At 37.1% G+C, this 12,468-nt stretch overlaps 2 protein-coding genes across 9 annotated transcripts; one reads left to right on the plus strand and one right to left on the minus strand.

Moving 5' to 3' along the window:
- Window positions 1-534: 534 nt before the first annotated feature.
- On the minus strand, window positions 535-12,197 carry LOC149020484 (S-adenosyl-L-methionine-dependent methyltransferases superfamily protein). Of its 8 annotated transcripts, none has more exons than XR_016172204.1 (9): window positions 11,589-11,950; window positions 11,320-11,515; window positions 11,028-11,137; window positions 9,641-9,719; window positions 9,470-9,537; window positions 8,740-8,806; window positions 8,151-8,273; window positions 7,885-7,951; window positions 535-794 (listed from the first exon to the last, which is right to left on the minus strand). XR_016172204.1 is itself a non-coding variant. In XM_089148635.1 (8 exons), the coding sequence occupies exons 2-8, from the start codon at window positions 11,817-11,819 to the stop codon at window positions 8,161-8,163; spliced, it is 864 nt and encodes a 287-aa protein (XP_089004761.1). In that variant the 5' UTR covers window positions 11,820-11,872; window positions 11,969-12,197; the 3' UTR covers window positions 7,010-8,160. The 8 variants fall into 8 exon arrangements, 4 of the variants coding, with proteins under 4 accessions (XP_089004761.1, XP_089004762.1, XP_089004763.1 ...); XR_016172205.1 differs by lacking the exon at window positions 535-794 and adding an exon at window positions 5,975-6,495; XR_016172202.1 differs by having other exon boundaries at window positions 7,885-8,273.
- On the plus strand, window positions 1,075-2,740 carry LOC149020485 (protein JINGUBANG-like). Its single transcript, XM_089148633.1, has one exon. The coding sequence runs from the start codon at window positions 1,253-1,255 to the stop codon at window positions 2,582-2,584; it is 1,332 nt and encodes a 443-aa protein (XP_089004759.1). The 5' UTR covers window positions 1,075-1,252; the 3' UTR covers window positions 2,585-2,740.
- Window positions 12,198-12,468: the final 271 nt, after the last annotated feature.

Genomic DNA, 12,468 nt, shown 5'->3' on the forward strand with positions numbered 1-12,468 from the left:
AGTTTAGTTTTGAAACATTTATTTAATTATAATCAAGATTAGAAATATATATATATATATATTTTTAAATATAAAACCATTGCTTGCTCGGTCACATTTTATTGGGTTAGGACATAATAGTGTTGATAAGATGAAAATGATGGTAAGTTTTAGCCACAAGTATTTGAAGTAGGAAATTTGAATTTTCTTTAGCTACTCATTGACAATTCACCATATGATCATAGGGTTGTAAGAAATACCCGAATATTCACTTGTAGTGCCCAACTTGAGCAAAATTATAGGAACACCAAAAGGTAAGGGAATTATAAATAATAAAAATAAAAAACCTATAAATAAATAAATACATAAATAAAACCATATATCATGTACACTAATCTTCCCCCCCCCCCCCCCCACTTCCCAAAATAAGAAAGAAAGTTGTTCATTCTTTTATAGGTGAGAGAATTCTAGATGATCATATACATATATTTTCAGTCCATTATTGATGAGTAAAAGTTTTATTATATATGAAAGGGTTTTATGTCAACATGTCATATAATAGAAAGTATATCATATAATACAAATTACAAAGTACAGAGACATCTGTATAAGTCAAGGGAGTGCGCAAGACATAATCAATTGGCCGAAAAGAACTAGCAAATATAACCCAGAAGCATTCCCTAGGAGGGTTCGGCCCCAACTTATAAAACAAGTCAACTAGGAATGAGCACTAGCTTACCTTTCAGACTAGTGTGAGCTGGTTATTGAAGACCACCACCAATGTAAGTCTTATGGTCAAATCGCAGATGTGGTACCTAGTTTTTGAATTTTGATATACATGTTAAGTACTTGATCGATGTACACCAAAAACTCAGAAATTGATGAAACAAATTAGATCAGACTATTTAACCTACTCTAAATAGATAGATAATCGTACTTACATGGGATAACTTTTGATACACCAAATAGTTTCTTTTTCCCTCTTTTTTATATATATCTTATTGAAAGAAAAGTTTTTCAAAGTAAAATGATCACCTCAGCCCTCCTAGTTTATATAGATACAGACAAACACAGGTTCATAACCATTGCCAACTCTCATCCTACCAAGAATACCGAATGTGCCTTCCCTGCTTTTTCCCCTTTCAAAACCTCACAAGTTACTCATTGTTCACTACCTCTTCCTCCCCCTTTTAAGTCATCCAAGTTAGCTGATCTACTAACTACTACCCAGCTTATTCTTGGCCTTGAAACTTGAAAGGAGAAGAAGAAGAAGATGGGAATACTGCCATGTCCATTAACATGTAACTCAGAAAACGATTCTGAATCAAACTCAAACCAGCAGCGGCAGCAGCAGCTGCTCCTCCATTCTGAGTCATCAGCCTCTCTCTCATCCCAACCAAGTTTACCTTCCGTTCCCTCCCTCACCATACAAGGCTCACAACCAAACCATCACTACTACCAGAGCTCTTGTCCTCCAACAACATACCACTGCATCTCAACTCTTAAAGGCCACTCCTCCTACGTCTTCTCCCTAGCCCTCGCCGGGAAATTCCTCTACAGCGGCTCCTCCGACCGTGAAATCCGATGCTGGCCTCGCCACCCTCCTAATTCGAACTCCAACTCTTCCCCCTCTTCTTCCTCTAACAACATCGTCGCCGTCGGCAAGGGCGCCGTCAAGTCTCTTGTCATTTCTGGTGATAAATTATTCAGCGCCCACCAGGATCACAAGATCCGAGTCTGGCGTATCGATAACAACCACCACAATGAAGAAGATATTAACAATTCCCACCACCTATACAAGCTCTTAGCCACTCTTCCCACGGTCACCGATCGTTTCCTGCGTCTGCTCCTGCCCAAGAATCACGTCCAGGTGCGCCGCCACAAGAAATGCACCTGGGTTCATCACGTCGACACCATCTCTGCGCTTGCTCTCTCCCATGACGGCTCTCTTCTCTACTCCGTCTCTTGGGATCGAACCTTCAAGCTCTGGCGAACTTCCGATTTCAGGTGCCTCGAATCGGTCGCTAACGCACACGACGATGCCATCAATGCCTTGGCCTTATCGAACGATGGCTTCCTCTACACGGGCTCAGCAGATACCAAAATTAAGGTCTGGGGAAAGCTTCCAGGTGACAAAAACCATTCATTGGTGGCAACTCTTGAAAAACACAAATCCGCAGTTAATGCATTAGTTCTTACAACTGATGGGTCTGTGATGTATTCCGGCGCCTGTGATCGATCCATCGTTGTCTGGGAAAAGGACAGCAGTGCCACCTCCAGCGGCGGAGGAGGGCAGCATATGGTGGTGGTTGGGGCGCTGAGGGGACATAGTAAGGCCATTCTGTGTTTGGCTGTGGTGTCTGATTTGGTTTGCAGTGGATCGGCGGACAAGACTGTGAGGATTTGGAAGAGAAGTGTGGCTAAGAGTTATTGCTGTTTAGCAGTCTTAGAAGGACATAGTGGACCTGTCAAGTGTCTTACTGCCGCCATTGATCGTTATGATTCCTCCACCACAAGCTCTTCTTCTACAAATTCTTATCTGGTTTACAGTGGCAGCTTGGACTGTAACATTAGAGTCTGGCAGATTTCGGTTCCTTCTCTATAAGCATCTGGGTTTGTTTGGTTTCAACTTTCAACTTCCAGGTTTTCCATTTAATTAACTTTTTTCCCCCTGGTTAGTTTCTTGAAGATAAGGAGAGTATTTATTTGAAGGTTTTCTTAATTCTTCATTTTTTTTTTCTTCCTCCCTTCCTCCCTTCCTCCCTTCCTCCCTTCCGGGTTGGTGACATCTAATAGTAAAAGATAGCATATTAACGTCTTTTTTTTTTGGTAATTCAAATCACAACCAAAGAAGCCAACATCCGGTCAAAGCGGATAACCAAGAAGGGACCGGCCAAGAACCGCCGCCGAACAGCCATCCAGCCGGAGTCAGCACAGCTGTTAGTCTCCCTTGGAGAAAAAACAAACACACAATCTAAGAATTTAGAGGCCAAGAAATTGATGTCCTTAACCACATTGTGAATGGATATAGGAACCTCCGCATACCATTGACGAAGTTGACTAAGGGTTGACAATCCCCTCCGTTCCCCACCAAAGCCTCACCTAGACATTGAAGAAACTGTTTGCTTTTAGTTTCTCGAACGATGAAGTGGCTTTCAGTGGTACAGAATTTCAATTTACTACATCTGATCAAATACATGATTTTTTTATTCTCTTTCTACATTAAGTTTTAATGATTTATTCAGATAAAAGAACTATGAGAGTTAGAAATTGCAAAGAAAGATACATTGCAGAACCCCCAACAGGACAGCTGAATTTAAGTCAGTGAGATGAACCTAAAGTTTCTTTCTAAAACTTAAGATAATTTCTTTCAGTAAAGTAAACCTAAAAAATAATTTTTTTAATGAAGATCTACCCAGAAATGTGGACTCTTTTTAACTGTTTTTCATGGTAAATAGATAAGGAAGGTGGCTGAAATGGTTCCTGTATATACTGTCTTTAGCGCATGGCAGGTGATTAGAAAGCACTCAGAAGTATAATATCTTTTACTTGAAAAGCCTGCAAGGAGATAAGAAGAAAGGGGTCTACCTTGCCAACCTCTTTTCTAACATGAATCCCTTAATTTCAAACTTCTTCAAAAGTTTATTCTTCTTAAAAATGATGATTGGTTCTGTTACAGGATTCCAGGAAACAAATGAGTGTAAAACCTATTAATTAGTAATCGTAAAATAAATTAGTCATGTAGCCGACATCAAGAAGAGTTCTTACTCTCTTTCATGTTCTGGACAAAAGCACACATTCTCCCAAACATTCCCTTTTGTCTTCTCATGTATAATCAAAGCAAATTATATAGTATAAACAATTAATCTAACAAACTGGATTAATATTAGTTAAACTGCCATACCTCTGCGGATCACATACAAGTCAAGCCAGTCCAGATTCACAGGAATATGATAAGATATTTATTCACATTAATAATAAAATGTACTCTTAAACTGTTGATATTCTTTTAATGGATCCTGAAGTATAGATGAATGTGATTATATTAACGACCATACCATTTTGACATCTCTCAAATTAAGTTGATAAAGGCATAGGATGGAATCTCTCTCTTCTCTAATTTTTATATACATGAATGCATGTAAGGTGTTTACATAAAATTTATCAGAGGATATTTACAAAGAAATAGACTATATATTTCTCTATAGATGAATGATACATGTCTATCACTCACATTCAACGTAATTTAGATAAATTCCCATATGACGGATTCTATTTGAATACCTTACATACATTCATATACAAGATGCACTAGACCTGTGTAGATTGGGAATCCCTCCCTTCCTCTCACTATTGACGTGAAAATTTTCCACCAAAGTGCACACCCTATCCTGCATTCTTTAAGCGTTCTGATTTCACAAAAACGTATAGAAGTCTTTGCTGTCTAGAGTATCCAGATAAATTTCCTTTTAGTTAAGAAAAAGTCAGCAAATAATAAGTGAAGTCACAACCAACACTCCCCTCAATATTCTAGACAAACCCAGATTCTGCTCGACATTTTCCAGGTCTTCTGGTGAATCTTCCACTGTAATCATTGGCTTGACAATGTCACCATTCCAGTATATACTAAATATCAATCTATTTGATAGGGTTAAAATACCATTAGGGGGAAGATTAATTATGTAGTTTTACTTGGGTCATGCGTCAAGTCGAGATTTCAAACCATTGGATTCGAAATCTTGTTCGAAATTGAATCTCAACCATTGAATTTTAATGATCGAAATCAAAATTTTGACCAAAATTCCAATCTGACGGCTGGCTTGACTTGACGGTCCTGCACATTAAATATGCAAAACCCAAGCAAAATCCTTAATTCTTATACATAAACTTCTAGAAAACATAAATAATCACTAGAGCAAATTACAAGTACCCCCTATATTTGGGGTGAAATTAGTGACTACTCACTGTTGTCTCAAAAATTTCATGGCTCCCACTTGCATGCAAGTTACCCACAATTAAATTTGTTGTTAAATGAGTTATAAAATTATCTAAATGTCCTTACTTTTATTTATATTTTATATTTAAAATTACGTAAATACCCTCTAAATAGGAAAATGACAATAATGCCACCATTTCACTTACTAAAAGGCATTTACGTAATTTGATTTCAAATTTTCAATCACTAAAATGATAGTAAAGGTATTAGTGTCATTTGCTAAATCAAAATTAGAGGCATTATTGTCATTTTCTACCCAAAGGGCATTTAATATATTTAAAATTCATATTTTAAATGATTTAAATAAAAATAAAGGCATTTGGATAATTAGTAACCTATTTTAACAATAAATTAAATTGTAAATAACTCGTAATTATGCATGTGGGTGCCATGTAATTTTTTAAACAATAGTGGATGGTAACTAGTTTCACCCCTAATATAGTGGATACCGTGTAATTTGCTCTAATTACTACTTATGTAAAGGGTTTCTCACCTAACAAAAAAAATAGTCTAAAAAAAGCTAAGTCCCAAATTAAGACTGGTAGAAAAAAGCATCTGGGTTCTCTTCGGAGGCAAGTTTAATAAATGAAAATGGCCAGCAGAAGGGTTCCTCATAAATTATTCCAAAGCGCTTGAAGAAATTTAATATTTGAAATCACTTTCAAAGGAAATCAAAATGGTGAGAAATCATATGGTTAATAACAACTAATGCAATTCTTCATTGTTCTATGATGAAATGGAAATTTTAAAAATCCTACAAAAACCATTCCCAAAATTAGAGGAACTTCTTCAAGCTGATATATTGGCTGGACCAAATTAATTTTCTCTTATTTTGTTTTCTATTGGGTCCTGCGTGACCCATTCTTTCTACCCAAAAAAATGTAATTCTTCCTTGTAAAATATACATATTTAGGTAACAATATTTAAATATAATGGAGGATTTCATATTATTTATTTCAGAAAGCTCCTGAAAACATTTACTTTTTCAGAAAACAGTGCGGCTTCAAGAATCAACTCGAGGAGATTAGGAACATTAGGAACATGGTAGAATCAGAATAAGCTCAAAAGAATAGAGTTCTCTAGGGCTCTCTGGCACATTGTGCCTACCATAATGTTGACACTAGCTTCGTTATGTCATTTAATCATTCTCAAAATCTTGCTTTTGCAAAAGTCTTATAAATGATCATCCGTGGATGCAGTCAGAGGAGGAATTGCAATTACATTTTTGACCTTCTCCCATCCCAATTCAACGGTTTTAAGGCATACATAATCATGGTTTAAACTTCAAAGAGAGAAAGGGGAAAAAATGAATAAAAGTGTCCAAAACATGTGCCAGGCATATGGACAAACAAAAGATATTATAGAATAAATACTCGGCTACCAAAAGGGGGGACTACAATAATAAATACATGGACATACTTAGTGTAAGTATATTAAAAACAAATATGAACAGCAACTCTCATTTAAATCATGATGTCTAGGAATAACTGGCAACATCAGTGCTGATGTACACGCCCATACTGCATGGGTGAACAATGGATGCACCCACAATAAAAGTAGAGGAGCTCCATCAGTTTAAAATCACTCAATATTTTCTTTTGTAAAAAAGAAAATAGTTTAAACATTGAACCATTAAATTAATTAAAGTGGGTTGGAAGTTAGGTTAAAAGTCATCCATCCTTAATGGTGTTTTCATAAGAAAACACTTTATCCAATCCTTTTCAAGCTTGTATCATTGACAGAATGCTGAGATCATTAATTTTGGGCTTTGGTAGAAAAGTTCTACTTGAAAAGGATTGCAGAAAGATCACCACATTATCACATTATTTCTAGTTCTGATAAGCCTATTTTTCCTCCTAGACTGGTTACGTGTGTTCAGGTACTTGGGCCACATGAATACAGCACTATCATGGTAGTTTTTTAATCCTTACCGGAAAAATAAAAGAAGGAATAGTAGTGTTTCAATAAAACTTTTAACCTAAATTTCTATTGAATAATAAAGGGATCAAGTTCCTCAAATATCACTATGCAGAGTCATCCATTCTAAAAATACTAACAAGGTAGGCTGCAACCAACCCCACCCTGTCCCTCCCTCTTTAACATGAAAGGATATCCTGCATATCATCTACAACCATGTGTCAATCCATGCGAAATGCCATTCTGTTGTGAGTTTCCCCACAACACGCCGGACTGGGAATGGTTTCGTATGCCTCACCAACGGACAGTTGCTGATTGGAGTTTTTTTTCTTGGCTGGGCATTGCCGATTGGTTTTTATCATAGAGGATAAGAGAGTGTAGTCGAAAAGAGGTTAAGGACTTGAGGGATTCTAAAGAAGGTGAGGATCTGGCTTCATGGGAAAGCTTTTTCATGTTTTGGTTTTTGTTTAGGGAGGGGTTGATGCCAATATAGGGATGGATATATCTACCACAACAACACAAGAAAAGAGAACAACATCATTCACATAGAGCCTATATAACTAGAGTATGTAAGAGCATAATAAAGAATCCCCTAGCAACGTGGCAATTCTTTTCCCTTCAGTTTAGATTCACTTTTCCTAGCAAAAGCTATATGTCAGTGTGCAACCTATTTATAACAACAAAATAATAAGTCCCTTGATGACTTGGTTATCACCAACTATTAAAAAACAACAAAGTTGTTCAGCATAGCAGATACTTTTGTGTAAACAATAATACTTCACCAGTAAAATCTTTGCTTTTGATTAAACATTAATATTAGTTTTGTATTATTATATATCATGCTGTTGCTAGGAAGTTTAGAATATTCATATTGAACACAGATGGCAAGTGAGAAAGGTGGGGGCAAATATAATCCAAATAACTCATGGCAAGACTCAAGAGCTAGGTAAAGAATTTGGGAGCTTCCAATACAATGAATGGAGATGCCTTACCAGTGGAAAGACGATCATCCCATCATGATGAACAAACGAATCCACTTCAATCACCTGATGGGAAATTCTAAATGGCACCCAAAAAGAAAAGGTAAACAAAAAACCAATAAGAACAGAGGTTTACAAGAAGGGACAACTAAATTTAAGCTCGAGTTCCATTGAATCCAAATTTGATCAAGCAACATCAACTTCCCAAGGAGAACAGAGGCGGATTGTCTTGTCCATTTCAAAGTCCCTGATCGATAACAGAAAGCAACAAGTCTCACCCTGGATGGTCTACAATGGTGACTTTGTTGGTGTACCAGGGTCACGGGGATACTTCTTTGGAGTTGGCCGTTCTTTTAGACAAATTATGGCAGTTCTCTGCCCATAAGGGCTGTGTGATTCAACTGTATATAATAAACAACATATTAGTTGAAAGTTTGAAACTTAGGTGAAAATGCATATGACCTGGTACGAATAAAATGTATCCACTATTTCCATGCTTTTGTAGAACTTAATCTGAGGTAAAAACTAAGAGCCAGCAGTTTTGCATCTAAATCACTCAATGAAGTTATATCAGCAAGTTCCAATGAGGCATGCTTGCCTTTGGTCACTTGGTGTTAACTGATTTTAAGTAGACAATTATTTATCAAGCACTTGCACTCAGTATCAGCTGATTTAACCAGCAAAAGAACAATGTGGTTCATTTAATAGTCAGTCAAAATTCATTTAGGACCAAAGGAACAAAAAGTGAAATAACAATTAAAAAAATGCTTACATCCATGCAAGCAATTCAATCACTCAGTGATGTATGTTAATCTCACAATAATTGTTAAAAAATGATAAGCCAAAACAAATTTAATAATACCATACCTGAGTCTAGGTGCAAAATGGAAGCTCCCATCAGTTGAATTGCTTTTTCTGCATTTCTGACTTCGTCCTATTGGCAGAAGAAGATCATAAGCTTGATCAACATTTTTTCTTTCTATCTGTTTTGTATTTTTTTTTTTTTTTTTGGGTGGGGGTTCATTGGGTACGGGATAACAACATTGGTTCAGATATAGGGAATTGACTTGTGAAATGATAAAGGGCATTCAAAGATGCTGTCAAGCAGTTATGGTGTGTGGTAAAAGAAAACGTGAACGCCATCCACATTAATAACCTATTGGGCTTACGGACCATATGCCATTCTCAAAAGTTTTTTCTTGTGATTGTGCATGATATATAAGATGGATTCCAAATGTTGTCAAATAGTTTACAAAGAGAGGAAAAAGGTGTTTTGATTATTGTAAATACAAACCTGACACTGATGCCAAAGGTGATTCTAACGCAAGTACAATTCCGTGAACAGCAATAAAGGGCTGGTTTGGCAACATAACTATTGAGATTTTCTCTATGAAATATCAATATGATTTTTGCAAAAAAAGCTCAGCCTAGAGGAAAGAATCTAGATAAATTGGAATGGCTCGCCTATGTCATTAGACATGTGAAACAGCTTTGACAGTAACCTTGGTTTGAAAATATGCCATATAGGTAGCACAATCCTTCCAAGACATTGAGTAATAGCCAGGAAACAGAAAGCACGGAAGCAAAGAAATAGTACCTGAGGATCATGGCCCTTTGCAGCCACAAACAAGCCACCAACTCGAACCAGAGGTAGGCAGTACTCAGCTGACAAGTAGAAAACAGAATGTCAGCAGCCAAACTCAAGTACTAACTAAAACATTCAATGGTAAATGAAAGAAATGCACATTAGAGGTATTCTGGATCTGACCTAGAACTCTCATTTCTGCTACAGCTCTTGCAACTGCAACATCAAACACCTCTCTGAATTCAAGTTTCTGGCCAACACTCTGTTGTACAAAAGATTTAGAATACAGTTTACAGGAATCGCAGAGAGAGACAAGGAGGGATGCATATTGGACGGCGTATGCAAAGAAGACATCAAGCAGTTAAAACAATGATATAGATCAGATACAAACAGAGCATCCACTGATAACGAATATACAAAATATTCCAAATAAAATTAGAAAAGGAGGAGGAAATAAAGAAATTTGAAAGTCTATGCCAAATATATATCATGCAAGATCATAGAAATGCTTGTCACGCCAGGTCAAACTAGATGTTTCATAATATACGTGCAGCCAACTAAAAACCTCACCATTAGGACACACTATATTCCACCAGACAAAAGAAGTAAAACAGATAGCAAAAGCTAGTGGACAGTGAGACATGCAAATCATATTTAAGAGGTGGGAGGTACCTACGTCAACAGGAAATTCTATGTAAACAGTAAGTTCAATGTAGATAATCTAAACTAAAAAAGTTAACATCAATACGGTGATCAAACTAAATACAAGCTCAAATGTATTCAATCAGCTGATGTAACATTTCTTACTGCAGTTTAATTCAAGATTCCCCTTCAAGCAGAGAGTTTATAACAGTCAATAAGTATTCATCAGAAAGTTATTTCTAGATATCTGTATTATTTTCTTGTCAGATGTCACAACTTGGTCCCTGACAGTAGGCTTGGTTTCTTCAGCAATTCATTTCTCAGATGATATTAGTCTAGTCTTGTTCATGATACACTACATTAAACACAATTCAGCTTAGGTAACTGAGAATCCTTATATTTAAAGCAAACAAGTTTAAGTCATCACTGCTCAGAGTTCACATTAGAATCTTTAGGCATAAAGTGCTTCTTCCTCAAAATTTTGCCACCATGTTCGTTTCACTTGAATTCCTGAGTAGTTTCTCCATCTTCCGCACACAGCTTACATAAGAGAAAATGTTCCATTATGCAAACAATTAGGATTGGAGCTTAACACTAGACACATGAGCAACTCTGATTTACGTGATGCAGAAGCATAATGATGAGTATATAAATGTTTATAACTTCCTCTCAGAGGAAACAACTTCCTGCCAACACCAGAACTATGGCAAAGCCCAAATACAAACAAACCTTGGTTTAGACATTATGGAGAGACATAGTCCAACATGGTCATACGAGAATATTAACATTAATGAATGAAGTATCACTAGACTAAATCCACACCGGAAAATAAAATGCAAGAAATAAATTGCCATATGATAAAAGACTGAAATCTTAGTCAGTTATGGAGCATGCAAGAAACATCACAAAACGATTAAAGCCTAAACACCTCTGCTCTTGAACGTAAGACTTGCACATTTGTCAAACCAGTGACCCCTATCGCGTGGTCCAAGAAGAGGCAACGTTTATTCATGGACTCCAAAAGGGTAACTCTCCAACCTAAGAGAAATACGCAAGAAAAATCAGCATAATAGATGAAATAAAACAAGGACAATGAAATCCAGTGAGGGGAAGGAGGGGAGAACACCTATTGATTTATTTCAACTAAATTTGAAGTAAATTCAAATCCAGAAGAATAGCAACCTGAACTGTTTTTATTCGGGTTAACGTGTGAAACTCACTTGGGCAAGCAATGGCAAGGATTAACCCCGGGAGTCCTGGGCCGCTCCCAACGTCAACAAGATTGAGGTTGTCGCATGAAGAAGAATTACAATGAGAAAGATAAGAATTCTGGATTGGAGGGATGATTGCCAGGGAGTCTTCAACGTGCCTTGTCATTACCTCGCTCATCTCTGCAACAGCAGTAAGATTCATTCGCTGCACGATCAACATTCAGAAACACGTGAGAATTTAGATCGACGCACAAACACACACAGAGATATGAGTTCACCTGATTCCATTCCAAAAGGGCATTGGCGTAAACGGAGATTTGCTCTTTTTGGCGGGAAGAAAGGTTTTCAAAGTGTGGAGAGCTGAGACATTTGATAGTTGTAGTCGTCAAGGTATTCCTGTTGCTGCGGTTGCAAGGCCATTTTGGTGGTGTCTTCGATGTCACCAAGTGCTTGATGAAAGTCGTAACTGAAATAGGACGACATATGACCTGACCGCACCAGACTGACATCTTCGCATGCTCTTCAATTGCTCAACCATGATAACGCCCCCAACCTAAGAATGCTATTCCCCAAAGATAAAAACCCCAAAAAAAGTAACAACAGAGAAGATAGAACCGTACAAATTCAAATCAGCCATCTATTGCGTACCAAGCCATACCTGAAATTTCGAAGGCGCGAAAACTCCAAACCTGATTTTCTTTTACAGTTTCGGTAAATAACCCAAATGTGAAACCGAACCTAAAACCGTGTTCGACTTGAATGAAAGGTGTGTTTTTTTTGGGTACATATGCTGTCGGTAGCACAGTTGAACCTATGACCTCTCCCAGGCTCCTAACCATCCTACTACTCCTCCATATTGGCATGAATGAAGGTGTTTTACAGAAAGCCAAATGAAACTAAACGATCGGCTTCAGATTCGATTATAAATATCAATTTTTATTCGTTTTGATCTGATTTGGGTTTCCATACATTGTATCCTAGACCGAACTGACTGATACCACTTCCCACACGATGGATGAAATCGAGTGATCGTCGTGCAGGCTTGGAACTTTGAATATGACATTCATCACCGCTACTCATTGAATGTCAAACAGGTTTTGTTGATTTGACAATTTGTACCCGAGAACCACCATTTTCAAATTTCAACAAAACTAGAAT

The sequence above is a fragment of the Hakea prostrata genome, chromosome 3 (assembly GCF_041222555.1).
Source record: "Hakea prostrata isolate BN-2017 chromosome 3, UWA_Hpros_2, whole genome shotgun sequence".
NCBI lineage: Eukaryota > Viridiplantae > Streptophyta > Magnoliopsida > Proteales > Proteaceae > Hakea > Hakea prostrata.